The 16,607-nt window shown below is 37.6% G+C and overlaps 1 protein-coding gene and 1 pseudogene across 2 annotated transcripts; both read left to right on the top strand.

Annotated features, from left to right (window-relative positions):
• Positions 1-883: 883 nt before the first annotated feature.
• On the top strand, positions 884-8,888 carry LOC131327502 (probable polyamine transporter At1g31830; annotated as a pseudogene).
• LOC131325749 (probable hexosyltransferase MUCI70) lies at positions 8,796-15,012 on the top strand. Of its 2 annotated transcripts, none has more exons than XM_058358170.1 (8): positions 8,796-9,157; positions 9,256-9,387; positions 10,793-10,972; positions 11,393-11,464; positions 11,551-11,747; positions 12,000-12,415; positions 12,860-13,044; positions 13,915-15,012. In XM_058358170.1, exons 2-8 carry the CDS (start codon positions 9,306-9,308, stop codon positions 14,286-14,288), a joined length of 1,506 nt encoding a protein of 501 aa, XP_058214153.1. In that variant the 5' UTR covers positions 8,796-9,157; positions 9,256-9,305; the 3' UTR covers positions 14,289-15,012. The 2 variants fall into 2 exon arrangements, with proteins under 2 accessions (XP_058214153.1, XP_058214154.1); XM_058358171.1 differs by having other exon boundaries at positions 9,301-9,387.
• The last annotated feature ends 1,595 nt before the right edge of the window (positions 15,013-16,607 follow it).

Consider the following 16,607-nt stretch of genomic DNA (forward strand, 5'->3'; position numbering starts at 1 on the left):
GAGTGCAATTATAATTCTGTAGTGGGGTGAATTATAATTAGTGAAATAAGAAATAGAATCCTGGTGGGATTAAGTTTTCTTATTTACACTGGGAGCCCAGACTTATTACTCCTTAGGTCCCTATCGTAGCTCTATATATACACGTTATGCTCTTTAGGTCAGGAGGATGTTTTTCTATTATTCAGTAAATAGAGGTAGGTTTAGAGAGAGCAAACAGATCACGAAAGAGTCCACACTTGGTTCGTGTTCTAGACGTGCAGGGAATACGATAGAAGATCGTAAGGTACGGTCGAGCAGTATTCGTGGTTTATAGCAAGACGTGCTATAACAAGTTCAACCAGCGTTCGTGTCGCAGGGAGTTGAGGTAGAACCCTAATTCCGTTTTATAGGGTTTTACAATTTTTGTTGTCTAATCTGTACGCGTCATTACTGGGTCTTGGGGATTCGGTTTCCCAACACTTACGTGGTGTTCCACTAATACTTTTTTTAATTTTAAAAAAAGTGCACATGTTGTTTTTATTCAAATTTTTTCTGTCTGTTAATTTGAGTCAAATTTTTATGAATTATTGATTCGTCTTAACGAGACGAATTGAAAAAGTAAAAGTTTTTGTTTTTATCCAAATATTTTGGAAAATAGTAGTATCAGCTCGTTTATAGTCTATAGAGACTTGCTTAGTAAATTGATCAAGCTTGACTCATTAAGTGCTCAGTTCGTTTAAAATCGAGTCAAACTCGAGCTTGAGTTTTGGTCTGTTCTGAAATAAGCCAAACTCGAACACAGCAAAACTCGAGTCGTTCGCAGCGCTTACGTGCTACTAGTTATTTATAGTACTACACGTTTCTCTCTCTCTCTCTCCTTCTCTCTCTCTGATTTAACCAAGCGGTGATTTCTTTAGTCAACTGAGAAGTTTGCGGTATCTGGCGAAGCTGACGCGTGGTGGGCCACTCGTAAGATCAGTCTGCAAGCCGTAATGCTACACTAGCACCGCGCCACTTGCGCAACCCTCCATCCCCACCGCTTCAATGGTTAGTTTTTTCACGCTCACATATCTGTCTTCTCTCTGTCTCTCTCTCTCTAACTTCTCAATGTACGGCGTGTGGAACTCTTGGCCCCATTAATCTTCAGCAGAGGTAAAAAAAAAAAAATTCAAACCCAAGTTTCTTTTTCCTTGCATCTTATTCCCACAAAATGCTGATTATAATAAAATGTAGGCTCTGTTATGTTTTGATTGTGTTTGTTACTATCTCAATTTTGATTTGGTAAATTTTGTTTGTGTTTTGCCTCCGGTTAAAGAGTAATTCAATTAGCATATGGGAGGAAAAAAAAAAAGGAGAGAAACACAGCTTAGTGGTTTTAGTTTTAGCTTACCCTTACAAAAGGGATGTGGAGGTAAGGTGACCAACCCATTACCCCGCCCCTGCCAGAGAGTATTGCCTCGTCACACCGCACCACTATTTCGTCACACCGCACCACTATTTGTTTGGGATCCAATGCACATACATGGTGACCGAAGCTAAGGTCTCCCCAATTTGTTTGGGATCCAATGTGGATGGTGTTACAAGTGTGTTTAGCCCTAATAAGGGGCTATGGGACTTGGGCCTTGTTCAACCAAGTCCGAATTTCCCGCACTAAACCAACCCCTCATTGGTGGCTTTGCCGCCATATTGGAACTGGTAAAGTGGTGAAGAAAATATATCATTCCAATATTGGAACCACATTTTTTGGCCAGCTTTATGCACATCTCCAGATTGGAGGGACATAAAGTTATAGTTCAAAGTTCAAACCTAGTTCCTATGGCCTTGTGGATTTTTTTTTTTTATTGCCGTGAGAGTCGAGTCTAATAAGCCCCTTGTGTTTTTGTGATGGTTTCACTCAACCAACTTAGAAAGTAAAAGCCTCAATGCTTCAACTCAACCACCCCCTTGGGATTCATATTGGAACTGTCAAAATGATGAAGGAAATAGTTAATTACAATTGGGATCATATGATTGTGTGCTTGGTTGTCGCTCAAGCATGGCTTGTTTCTTTTCTATTCAAACTAGAAAATCAAGTATGAGGTCTGCTCATTTTAATTGAATTTGAACATAGTCTAACCCACTCTAAGATTCGGTAAGTGTATGATTGTGGTCATATCCCACAGAAGCCTTAGCTGCATGGTTGGTTCTGTTGGGCTGCAGAAATAGTGAAAAACGCATTTCAGTAAATTGGGAGTACGTTATCTTGCATAAGGATAAGATCGAAGAGCAATCAGTATTATGATATTATCCTTGTTAGCTAGTAAACTAGTATGCACTAAGTTCTAACTGGTCTAGCCGATCAAAAAAGAAAAGTTTTAACTGGTCTATATGAGGGATGTGGACTGCATGCACCAGGATCGGCTCCAGATAACTGGGCTTCAACCCCCGAAACCCCTTGTCAACAGAGAAAGAAAGATAGTCCCCAATTCTGACAAAATCAAACCCATAAGGAATCTTATTATCTTTGTTTGTTAGGATTCTTGCAACTAGATGCAACAGAAATGAAAATCTTATGGAAAGGAGCAAACGTAATTGACACAAGAAGTTGCCCAAGGAAATCACGTGAGATAGAGTTCCTCAAAAGATATAACCCATCTAGCCTTTGATAGAGCAAATAACTGCAAAAAAGGCTTCATGTGAACTAACCCAAGTGTTTGGGACGCAAGGCTTGGTTTGTTTTGCTTCTTGTAGTATTTCAAACTGAGGGAACCATTATTTGCTTAATAAAGTTTGCAAAATGTCTGTGTCTGCAGAAACAAAGGGCTTCGTCAACAAAACAATCATCTACTCAAATGCGAGACCGCAATAATGCCGAATATGAATCTGTGGGGGAAGGATCTTCTCCCAGGTTAGAAAACTTCAAAAAGCTTTCGATTGTGCCTCTTGTTTTCCTGATCTTCTACGAGGTATCAGGGGGTCCATTCGGTGTCGAAGACAGTGTGAAGGCAGCCGGTCCTCTTTTTGCCTTCCTCAGCTTTCTGCTGTTCCCCTTTGTATGGAGTGTTCCTGAAGCTTTAATAACTGCTGAATTGGGTACCATGTTCCCTGAAAATGCAGGTTATGTTGTTTGGGTTTCATCAGCTTTCGGTCCCTTCTGGGGCTTTCAACTCGGTTGGATGAAATGGCTAAGTGGGGTAATCGACAACGCACTATACCCAGTTTTATTTCTTGACTACCTAAAATCATCCGTTCCGCAATTAGAAGGTGGGTTCCCCAGAGTGATAGCTATTCTGACTTTGACTACGGCACTCACCTATATGAACTATAGGGGTTTAACCGTAGTGGGATGGGTTGTGATATTGCTAGGGGTGTTTTCAATCCTACCTTTTGTGGTTATGGGACTCGTCGCGATTCCTAAACTAAAGCCTTCAAGATGGTCTGTGGTAGACTTGCACACCGTGGATTGCGGTCTGTACTTAAACACTCTCTTTTGGAATTTGAACTATTGGGATTCAATTAGTACTTTGGCTGGATAGGTGGAAAATCCCAGTAGAACTCTCCCGAGAGCTCTCTTTTATGCTCTTATCTGGGTCATTTGGGGGTACTTCTTTCCCCTTCTAATCGGTACAGGAGCTGTTCCACTTCACTGTGAACGATGGAGTGATGGGTATTTCTCAGATATCGCTCAAATGATTGGCAGAGTGTGGTTGAGATTTTGGGTCCAAGCTGCAGCCGCTCTCTTATATGGGGATGTTTGTAGCCGAAATGAGCAGTGACTCATTCCAACTTCTTGGAATGGCAGAACAAGGAATGCTTCCTGAGTTTTTCGCCAAGAGATCTAAGTACGAAACTCCTCTTATTGGGATTTTATTCTCTGCATCGGGTGTAGTTCTGCTGTCGTGGTTGATCTTTCAAGAGATCATGGCGGCAGAGAACTTCTTATACTGTTTTGGAATGATTATGGAGTTCCTTGCTCTGTGACATTAAGGGTGAAATACCCAACAGCATCTCGGCCATATAAGGTTCCGGTAGGTACAACTGGAGCAATCTTGATGTGTATTCCTCCAACCATATTTGTATTTGTGGTTTTAGCCTTGGCTCCTCCTAAAGTAATGGTCATTAGCCTTTTGGCCATCATTGTTGGCTTCATTTCTCTAAAAGTTCCGATCTTCCAGATATCCGTTCTCCTTTGCAGGAGGGCACTGAACCAGGAATTGTAATTGTATCATATTTTTGTTGACCTAGCTGTAGTGATGACCTTATCTGACGTATGCCTCCCCTTTTGTAACGGCTTTTTGAGAAGCTTATGGAATGGCCCAGCAAGTTTTGTACAGAGTCAACATGTTATATGCTTCAGTAACAATCATCTAGGTTAGTGTATCTGATGCAATTTTCTTCGATGGTATTTTCGTATGCTGGTTATTTGATTTTGAAGTTTTACAAGCCTAAGAAAGAACCAATTCATTTCTGGTGTGACTTATGGGCTTTGTCTCCACACTTCCTTTCCCTTGAGTTGTCCTAATCTACATTTTTATCTTTGTTTTTTCGAAGAGACTACTTGCCCTCTGTTATGTCAACTATTGATCTGTTTTACCTTCAGCCTATATAGCAGTTAGTAGCCCTCCGTATGAAATAAACTCACCTAGGTATATTTCTACTTGACATACTCCACCGTGTGCAGTTTGGACACCTGCATGAGCTTAGGAGAACATGGAACTGCTATAACCTAGGAGTACCTTGACATCCCAGGTATGATAGGAAGTGTGAAAAGAATCCATGGCAAAAGCTATAGTACCCAGACACCAGACGCCTCGGGATGGCGAAGCTCCATAGCAAAGATAACATCAAAAACCGATGGAAATCAACAACCCACCGGTCTGAATCCGGACAAAACAAAACAAAATAAAATAAAACATACACTCCCCTCCACCATTGAGCAACCCTTCTCTTGTCTAACTCCCTATCAATCAAAGCTCTGAAGCCGACGACTCAAGAAGCCACTGACGGCGAGCGGAGTGGTGACGAACGGCAAGTGGAATGGGTAGAGAAGGGGAAGGGGAAACCAGATCCGAAGGCAGAGATTGATTCCTTCCCTCCCGCCGCCCAAAGTTGGGTATAAACACAAGGGGGAGAGAGGAGGAGAATAATAAGAGAAAGTGTGGCGGCTGTTTTAGGGTTAGAGAGTGGTGCTTGAAATTTTGCATGTCAATGGAGTTAGTTTCTGAGTATTGGGCATGATTAAATTAATTCGTGACCAAGATGTATATTTTTTGTATCAGTGTTCTAATTGTAGTGTTAAACGGATTGATCTCGATGGAGTTAGTTTCTGAGTATTGTCGTTGTATCGAGCTCCAAAATTCTCATGCGAAAAGGCCAATTCGAATATATTAAGATTCGCGGATCAAAAAAGAAGAAGAATAATATATTAAGATTCTGTGGGGGCCTATATTTAGGTCATTCACAGTGGTATAATCAAAAGCAAATTATTTTTAAAGTTAACAATGTTGGTATAAAAAATGGCTCACAATGATATAATCAAACTTAGCAACATTCTTAAAAATAATCAAATTTTGGGCTTTGGATAATCAAAATTAGCAACCTTTTTCAATAATCAAAATTTGTGGATCTCACACCATATAAGTTAATTGGTTCCAAAATTGTATACACGCATGTTTCAAATGGTATTTTATTCTTCGCCTGCTCTATATCTCATTCTCTTTACCCACAAACTGTTTCTCTTTCTTTTCCTCAAAAAGTGAAGCTCATATCTTTCGTTCATCTACAATTCAACTAATTGTCGCCGGATTAAGGTATTTTACTTTTTTTTCCGTTTCTATTTTATTCTTTTTTCATTCCTCTCCTTGTGATTGAGTACATGAAGAACCTTGCATTCTTTTCCAAATTCAAGAACACATCTGATTATTTTTTTTTTGAATACATGATTTTTTTTTCCCAAATTCATAATATGAGGAATGGAAGTCACCAATTTTTTCCAAAATTAAGGAAGGTACGTAAACGATATATTTTTGCCCGAAAAAAAAACGTAATGGGGGAAAGTGATCAATGGTGGAAAACATAAGGAGAGAGTGAAATTGTAGTGGACCCCTTATTTTGGTTATGGACTAGAAGTGACCATTGTGGACCTCAACATTGTTAAGCTTAACAACCTCTTAAATGGATAATCAAAAGCTGATGTGTCAACTTTTGGTTATCCATTTTTGATTATACCACTGTAGATGGCCTTAAAACAATGATTTATCGTGAGAAAATTTTACTACTATGATTCAAATAACAAATTGATGAAATAAAATGGTTTATACCTTGGTTTAAAAATTTATGTTTCTATTTTCTTTTAGAGAATAAATTTTTTACATTGCCGGTATAAACATTTGTTTCCTTCAAATCAATTACATCTCGCCACGTTGCAAAACAGTAGTCTTAATCAATAGAATATGACGACGTGACACAATATAATTGATTTGGAAAAAATAAATGTTTACACCGACGGTGTAAAGAATTTAATCTCTTTCTTTTATTGGCAAGGACACAAGTTTAAGGGAAGGCAAACCAAGACATCATTGTATTATGGAAAAATCTAAAATCAGCCTACTGATCTGACAATAAGAAGTGTGAATGTATATTAAAAAGTGTAAATATATATATATAAAAATATATGTTTTCCTTATTCTCTTGTGTGCTTATTGTCAACCCAGTGGGTTGACAATAGAAAGACCGTTGTATTATTAGTTTACAAAATTGCTCCCGAAAAATCTTTGAGGCGAAGAACCGATTTAAGTTGTTGTGGAAATATTATTAAAGGGTTTGTGTGTATGGTAGCAAAATATTGTGCGGGGTTTGAATTTGAATGAAAATCAAGGAAAAGTGTATTAATACGACACCATACATAACAATATGCACAACGTGATTGTTCCATTGTTCTATACTTCTATTGATTTTCGTAAAATATCATCTCATTTAATAGCCAATGAAACACTGACACATGAACATGTTATATACATGAGAAATGATATTGGCATTCCAAAAATTAATGAATGCAGGCACTCCAAAAAACAAAAGGAAGTGGCTTTGGAGTTAGGCCATCCATAGTGGTATAATCAAAAGCCAATTATTTTTAAAGTTACCAATATTTGTGCAAAAGAAGACTTACAATGGTATAATCAAACTTAGCAACATCTTTAGAAATAATCAAATTTTGAGCTTTGGCTAACCAAAACTAGCAACCTTTTTCAATAATCAAAATTTGTGGACTCCACACCACATAAGTTAACTAGTTCAAAATTTTGTATACACGCGTATTTCAATTGGTATTTTTTTTCTTTTCTTCTTCGCCTACTCTATATCTTCTTCACTTCACCCACTCCCCACAAACTATATTTCTTTCTTTCCCTTAAAAAGTGAATCTCATATCTCTCGATTATCTACAATTCAACTCATTATCGCCGGATTAAGATATTTCACTCTTCTTTTTCGTTTCTATTTTTTTCTCCAAAAAAATTCATAATAGAAAGGAAAAAAGTTATTGATTTTTCCCCAAAATTAAAAGAGAGAATCGATATATTTTTGCAAAAAAAAAAATGTAAATATAGGGAAGTGAATTGCAGGAAACAGAGAGGGAGAGAGTGTGAAATTGTAGTAGACCCTTATTTTGGTTATAGATTAGAAGTGACCATTGTAAAGCTCAATATTGTTAAACTTAGTAACCTCTTAAATGAATAATCAAAAGCTGATGTGTCAACTTTTGGTTATCCTTTTTTGATTATACCACTGTGGATGGCCTTACACTGATTTTGAAGTACTTGCATCAATTTTTAGAGTGCCAATATCATTTTCCATGTACATTTGTTGTGAAAGATGGGTTAATCGAAGTACTTAGGCTCCGTTCCCGAAAGGGAAACAAGTACTTATTTTTTAAGAAGGCAATTTTAAGCTCAAAAATTATATGCTCATAGAAATAATTTTTTTATCAATATGGATCTTGTTTGATAGATCTCATTGAGATCTTTAATACGGTGTAAAAAAAATTGAAAAATTATTTTTCATTTACATTATTTTTAAGTTTAAAAATGTGAAACAAATATTTATTTTTTTAAAAATGTGTTCTAGAACGGAGCCTTAATGGGTTTCTCTTAATTTGGGAAAAATAAGTAACTTAATTTAACGATTCACTAAAATCATTATAAAAACAACAACAACAACAACAACAACAACGAAAAAAGGAGCAAAAACCCTCATTACGATTTTCTTTCACGATCTAAAACGTTAACGTCGGAGAATTTGTCCAAAAGATAAACAGTGGTAAACATATACCGATTGATATATAGTCGGAGATAATCAGAGTGAAATTTTAAGTACTTATTTTTCTTTCTGGAACGGAGTCTTAATCACATACCGATTGATATATGGTCGGAGACAATTTGAGTGAAATTTTTTATAGTATTATGTAAAAAAATAAAACATTTGGCCCCAATGTTTAAAACCCCGCCAAAGCTGAATTCTCTACTACTCCAATCTGACCTTAGCAACCCTACTGGAGATATTGCTATTTTTAATGTTTTTTATTAAGGCTCTGTTTGGAAGTCACGGAAAAGAAAGGAAAATTAAAAAAAATTTACTCCCATTGTTTGGTTGAAAGAAAAAAATAAAATAAAATAAAATAAAAATTTTAAGTTTAGTGAATAATAATTTTTCCGTTCTATTTTCTTCTCATTTTTCTTCCTTTTTCTTTTCCTTCCTTTTCTTTTCCATACGTTCCAAACAGAGCCTAAGTCGTTGGGGCTTCTTTTACTCAGTTTCCGCACTGGGGATTCTCTAACAGCACTGGGGATGGATTCTCTAACAGCACTGGGGATTCTCTAACTTCTTGGGATATTCAAATTCTTGACTCCAAGATTCAAGAAGCACCTCTTTGAATTGATCATGTCGCCTCCAGAAATTAAACGACTTTTTTTGTTAGTTCTTCACCAAGTAGATCCTCCCCCGGTTATCAAAAAGAAGAAGAAGAAGAAGATAGAACCCCACACCCCCCCCCCCCCCCCCCGCAGCTCTTTGCAACTCCCTCTCACTCCCATTCAAGTGAAGGAACCCAGAAAAAAAAAAAAAAAAAAAAAAACACCTTCTTCCAATTTGCATTCTGTGTGCATATGCATATGTAGATACAAACACACGGCGTGAAAAAAAGGTAATTATTTGTTGATTTTGATTCTGCCAGTTTGCCCAGATCTGGGCACCGAAAAATAATCTCTCCTTGTTTGTTTTCTTGCTTTTTTTTTGGGGTAGGATTCGATCGTTCTGTTTGGGTATATAATGAGAATCCGAATCCAGGGAATATGAACATCGATTACCAACGCTCCGTTTCGCTGCGGGCGAGCCGGAGAGCTGAACGTAACAATCAAAACCAGCAAACTGAAGGTAACCCATATTTGTTTGTGTGTCTGCATATTTTTTATTTGGTAATGCAGGGTGGCCTGACCCGGGCCAGCTTTCGCATACCTCGTACTAATCCCTATGGCCACTCCCACAATTTTTCACATGCTTATGCATGCTGTTAGGTGGCCCCAAGAGTTGCTGCAATTTTTGGGTATAGGAAAATGCTAGCCTCCTGTTCACACCACATTTTAGGAAAAATTAGGTAAACACCTCCGCTAGGTAGAGAATAATAGGTAAAAGGTGCATTGATATCCGAAAAGGTGTACTGATCGTTGTGAAAATGTATTAATATCTGTGAGCTATGTGTTGATATCCAAACTTGTTTGGAATTATTTGTGTATTATCCTCCGCCTAGTGAGCGAAAGTTCGCAAGACCATTGTGTATATGGGTTGGATTAGATATTAAATAAGGATGCACAAAAGGTGGTTAAAATCAATGGCGTCTCCAGTAGTATTTGTTAGGCCAAATGGTCATTCGAAAATGCTTCAGTTTTACATGTGATGTAAAAGCCTAGGTCGCGTGGTCACACCATGATACAGAGCGCCTTTCACGGCTATTCTACACAAGCTTTCAAGTGGCAGGGTGATTTTGCTCTGAGTGAAAGTTGAACTAGAAACTAGTGTTGTTCCAGCCATTAGAGTAAGCATGCATTGGATGGTTTGTTTTGGGTCTACAGGCCAACATATCTAGCAAAAAAATCCATGCATGTGCTTCAAATATAAATGCTACGGTGACTAATTGCCTATGCACCGGTCACGTATGAATGGTGGGCAGTGGCGGCTGCATGACAACGTCTACGGTGAGAACAAAAATTGTATTCCATATTTATATATTGTTAGTTGGTAGGTCTAAGTTTGTGTGTATGTACGTAGCCATTATTTAGTTTATACACATGACCAAAAAAATTGTTAATACTTAAAATTATAGGGAGTTTTCTGCACACATGTACACTTGTATTTATAATTTTTTCCATCCAAGGGTCTCATACCATATTTTCGAATAACCTGAAAAACTAATTCAATTAACGAGGATATTAAGAGTCGTGCAGGGGCCCGGGCACCCCCTTCCGTCCGACCCTTATTGTGGGTCAATAACATAATGTTGTTACTAGTTATTATAATGTAAAGATTTGTAATCAGATGGTACCTAAATACGGCGCCAAATATGGTCTCCTTAGCATTACTCATATTCATACTGCGCTTTTTTTCCCAGGCCAATATAGTTTACAAATTTCCAATAAAGCAGAACTTATAAATTGTGAGTAAGTGAGCTTGGATGGGTGGTTAAATCTTGGAGTTGTGGCTTGGGGGTTATAGTCTAGAGTGACCATAATTAGAATATAAAGCTTTACGTATCGCTATGCTAAACTTGCTTGTGTGGATGCAGATGTTGAAGGGGAGTTTTTTCCTACGGGCAAGTGGTCTCAGGATTACCCAATGAAGATTACATGGAGGAGGGGTTTTCTTCGTTTGGTTCTCGCGGGGGGCATCTTGTGGATGTTTCTCATTCCCACTGTTTTGGTGTTTCATCTTTGGTCTTGTCAATCTTCACTGGCTTTCTTTTCTGGTATTTTGGAGATAAGATTCTTTTACCTAAAGTTCGTTTCTTTGTGCGTATATCACCCAAATTGAACTTTTGAGACTGCTTATGCCAAACTTCCAAAGAAATTATTTGCATTTTGGGTAACAAGGCATAGAGTATTTAGCATCATATTTCAACTGAACACTTAATGTTAAGTTACATGATCTGACCTATTTATGTGCATCATCAGAAACATTTGCTAGACAAATCAGTTGCCCTTTTTGGTTGCACATGCGGTGGTATCAATTAGATTTTGTTTGAGTTGTTGACATGTAACAGTTATACTTTTTAATTGGGCTATGCATGCTAGTTGAAAAATGGTCAAGAACGTACTGTAAATATTTTAGATCTTGCTATCATTGTGCTTTCAGACAATCGTTGTACATTGTTTTTCTCCATGTGCAGCTATGTGTAACAGAGGCAGCAGGGTGTTAATCATGTTAGACACAATGGGACTTGTACCAAGACCTCCACACCGTAAGATTTTATTAAGTTTCCTAGTTTGAAATACTCATCTCTATAGGACGACGGTAAGGATTTTGTGTGTGGTGATATGCAATTAGGTTGTCTCATTCCCGTTGCGGATGACCCAGAAAAAATAATTATTCCAAAGAGAACTCCTAGCGAAGTTGTTGAACAGTTGACATATATCACGGAGGATGTGGTAGGAAATAATGGATCTAGTCAACCACCACTATTTGGAGGGCATCAGAGCTGGTTGCAACGAGATGAGAGTTTTGAACTAAAATCATCCATGAAGGTGAATAATTATCTAATTGTATGATTCCTTTTGCCATAATTTGGTTAGACGAATGGGTTATGGCCTTATGGGCCTTCTAGCTTTTCGGTAGCTGGCCTTCTAGCTTTTCGGTAGCTATCGTATGTTTGAACTTTAAAATCCATTGATTTTTAGTGAATTTTTTTTAGCCTTTTGTGAAAGTATATTGCAACTCAGTCCTTCCCTTCTGATTTATGTAGATTTTTCCCTTTTTGTTGTGTTTTCTATCTTCAGGTGCACTGTGGTTTCATGCGTGGTGGAGGTGTGGAAATGGCTACAAAAGATATCAGTTATGCCGAGAACTGTAGGTTTGTTGTTGCTTCTGGGATTTTTGATAGATATGATACTCCACATCAGCCTTCAGATATAAGCCCGCGTTCTCAAAAGCTATTCTGTTTTCTTATGGTGGTGGATGAAATATCCATCGACTTCATCAAGAAGAATGTCACAGTCAGAGAAGACAAGGATGGGGGACAATGGGTGGGTATTTGGCGTCTTATTGTGCTGAAGAATCCACCTTATGATGAACCCAGAAGGAATGGAAAGGTTCCCAAGATATTAACGCACAGATTATTTCCTCAAGCACAGTACAGCATTTGGATTGATGGTAAAATGGAGCTAATTGTTGATCCATTGCTTATTCTAGAAAGGTCTGGTCTTTTATACCTGATTAAGATGGACAAAGCCAGTTTACGGTGCTAATCAAGCTTTAAACAACCTTAAATGCTAACGACAGCAGTGTTTAAGGTGGAAATATTGTTAGAGTTTCAACACACTACCTATTTTTTAAGAAAAAATCACATTTTCAGTTCACTTTTTGAACCTTAATCACCTGGTTCGTATTTTCCCTAGACTATTGTTGACCAGTACGTGTGATGAGTTGCATAGATATCACTGTATGTTGGCATAGTTACAGGCCTTATTCAACAAATTAATGAATATGCCAACAAGTGTTATTGGTCGTGTGATATGAGGAATAATGCCGTGAAAGCTACTGTTCAAAACTGCCGTAGAACTTTGAGATGCTCTTATCAATTTGACCTTGAACTGATGGGATGTCTTAGTTAAGAGATGATTTCGTCATGATTTTGCAGATACTTGTGGCATGGGAAGCACACATTTGCCATTGCTCAGCACAAGCATCATCGCAGTATATACGAGGAGGCTGATGCAAACAAAAGGAGGAAGCGATATGCTCGACCTCTGATTGATCTTCACGTGAAAATATACAGTTATGAAGGCATGGAGCCATGGAGTCCAATGAAAAACACTATTAGTGGTAAGCAGGGATGGAACCAGGATTTTTTAAACTTGGGGGCCGAACTATGAACAACAAATTTTGAAATTTCAAGGTTCGGGAATCTGATAGTTTATTTGGTTTGGGTTTTGAGGGAGATTTTTTTGAGTAATGAGTGGAGAGAGATAGAAAAAGAAACGAGAGTAATAATTGAAGAAAAAACTGATTGGAGACAATGTGCAGAGAGAGAGGTTGGATTTTGGGACCCAAAACGAACATAGTCTAAAGTATTAAAATGTCTAAGACTCTAAATAACACCCAATACAAAAAATATAGATATATAGTTGCTCTTACCAAACAAAAAATCTTAATATTATTATTATTTTTAAAAAAACTCCGAAACTACACGGGGGGCCGTGGCCCCCATAAGCCTCTTATATGGCTCCGTCTGGTAAGGAAGGAATTGCCAACATCTTTTGGACCATGTTTTTCTTCCATTATATGTTTTTACCGAATGCCATGAAGGTGACGTAGAATAGGTAGTTTTCACACTTGATTGTGATGCGGAGCACCTCAAAAATAACATCCGCAGGCTTCTGCTTCTATGTTTATTTTCATAGGAAGGAGGAGGAGGAACTTCTCAAACTCGTGAAACCATGTGGGAAAATAGAATACTACCTTGTTTACTTGAATATGTTTTGTTTCCTATTATTTGTTCTTCCGAGTGCAACTATGGTAAATACTGAACAAGCATATGGCTCATCATTGGTTTTAACTTCTACTGGAAGTACTGGATACAGAATGATGAAGTCCTGCTTCCTGCACCATTTCCTCCTACAAATCTGCTTATTACTATTGTATTCTGCTTGTCAATATGTGTTGTACATACATTGACACTTTCTTTAAATGCAGATGTGCCAGAGGGGGCGATCATTATACGCGAACATACAGCTCTGAACGATTTATTTAGCTGCTTGTGGTTCAATGAGGTCAACCTCTTTACACCAAGAGATCAACTGAGCTTTGGCTATGTTGTTTACAGGTTAGGGGGTGTCTTCAAATTCTTTATGTTTCCGAACTGCGAGTACAACTCGCTCTTTGTGTTGCACCGACACACTCGCAAGCATTCTTCCAGAGTTGAATTGGTGAAATCGTTGGATGAGTTTAAGGGGAACAACGGTGATTTGAAAGAGAGTAGGGGAGGATTAGGGTTGTGGACTCCTTATCCTGGGAACCTTAGTTCCGTTTTACTACCGCCTGTATCACGAACATCAAAAGCAGGATGAATTTGAATTCATCTCACTTCCTGCTAATTTCTAGTTCTTTTTGTAGTTTTTTAGAATCTTAATACAATTCTTTCTAACTGACTTCGTCGGTAAGAGTCAATGGGGACCTATTCGAGCTCCTTGTGTAGTTTCATGGAAAAGAAGTGCATGTTGTTTGCTCTTCAAGTTGTTTTACGTCCTGGAATTTGTGTATTTAAACCATTCTCTCAGGGACAATGCAAAGTTGAGTTCTCATGGTCCTTGATGTAATATCAACTGCTGATGAGCGTGAGCACCGGTTTATCTGTGCAATAGATACCTTTGCAACAACGAAGACAAAAGTTTGAGTGATACATATCAGACACAGATATGCAACTCACGTGGCTGCCATATGGGGTGCTGACAAAGATTGGTCCTCTGTTATCCTAGAGGGAAATTCTCAAGTGGGGTGGTAAATGGTATTTTTGATAGATCGTGCAATCCTCATTTGTCGATCGCGCAACCAATGCAGCATATCGGATCCTCGTTCTCTTTCAATTTTGTACAGAGTCTCATTTTCCCCCGATATTGTCAAACAGTGCTTGCTCATGGGATGGCTCAGCGAGCTTTCAGGCTTAGTTTTCATGGCCTCTGGTTTGCAATTAGCTCCCGTGTGCATCCGGTCCTGGTTACAAACTTACAGTTTCTTCAGATATTTATTTACCCATTTAGTGGGGGTTATTTTTTTTGGCCCCTTTTTTCCTTCCCATTTTCATTTGTTCTGTTTCTTTTGTTTCTTGAATCTACCGAGGGGGAAAGAGGAGAAAGAATTGATCTTTAAGATGGTTTCAGAAGTCTCTTGTTGGAGTTTAAATTATTTATACAGCCGATGTAAACATTTGTTTTTTTCAAATCAATTATATTGCGTCACGTTGCCTGTTCTATTATTAATTAGGACATCTGTTTCGACAACGTGGCGCAATGTAATTGATTTGGAAGAAATAAATATTTACACCGCCGGCGTTGTGCCTAGAGATGGCAATCAGACCCGCTCAACCCCGAATGGAGCGGGTTTTTCACCACATTTTTGGGTATTGGGTAGGGGTAAAAATACTAAAACCCGGCTAGGTTTGGGTAGGGTTCGGGGTGATAGTACCCCATCCCGAAATGTATTTATTTATAAAATTATACTTTTATCCTAATCTAATTATCATTAATACTTCAAATTTTATATTTTTACCCTAATATTATTATCATTATACCAAAAAAAACCCTTATATCCTTACCTTTATGTTTTCACCGTTATGCTAAACTAATACTTTATTTGTGCTTGTCGAACCGCTTTTTCACTATCTCTCTTAAACCAATCGGTGTTAGGGAGGGTTTGAATTAAGTCTTTTATGGCATTCGATGTCACACCCGTAAGTTTGTTTTTAGAGCGATCGCATGGAGTGACATTGTGTAATCAAATCCATGAGGCACCCCGGGCCCAACAATACTTATTTTCTTTTATTTTGCTTTTAGATTAGCAATTTTTAAATTTTTTACGAAGCAGGGCGGGGTGGGTAAACCCGTTTCCCAATCGGGGCCAAAACATACCCGGTCGGGGAAAAAAGTATTTAACAGCTGTCTTATTTGCCCTAAGTGCCATCTTATTTAAATATTTTCAACATCGGTTCATATTTTTATACTTTTTCAATTCGTCTCGTAGCGACGAACGATTAACACCAAAAATTAAAACAAAAAGTTACAAAAAAAATTCCAGAATATAAGACTAGGCGGAGTTCCACCAAGCAGAAAGGACTTTTGAAGATTTTGTACTTGTTCAAAAAAATTGCGTTTGTTAGTTTTGCGCAAAACTTTTGTGAATTATTAATTTGTCTCAACAAGAGGAATAAAAAAATTAAAAAAATATTTACTTTTGTCCAAATATTTTAGAAAATAACTACTTTTCAGCAATAAAAATAAAAAAAGGTTGAGTTTTCTTTTTTGCTAAAAAGTGGTTATTTCTTAAAATATTTGAATAAAAGTAAAATTCTTTTACTTTTTCGATTCCTCACATCAAAACGATTTAATAATTCACAAAAGTTTGATGCAAAACTAACGAACATGTATTTTTTTAAATAAGGACAAAATCTCCCCCAAAAAAATGTTAAAAGTTAAGCGGAACGGAGCCTTAAAAGTTTACAAAAACGCAACCTCTATAATAGGGAGTACTATTTTTTTTTTTTTTATAGATAAAAAGATGATCGGTATAGTTTTTAGAGAATTGATTTCTACACTTCCCTAATTGATGCAAACATTTCTTTCTTTATCTTTTAGTGGGTGAATTTATGAAACAGTCCGGCATGTATACACTTT

Source organism: Rhododendron vialii, chromosome 5a (assembly GCF_030253575.1).
Source record: "Rhododendron vialii isolate Sample 1 chromosome 5a, ASM3025357v1".
NCBI classification, from domain to species: Eukaryota; Viridiplantae; Streptophyta; class Magnoliopsida; order Ericales; family Ericaceae; genus Rhododendron; species Rhododendron vialii.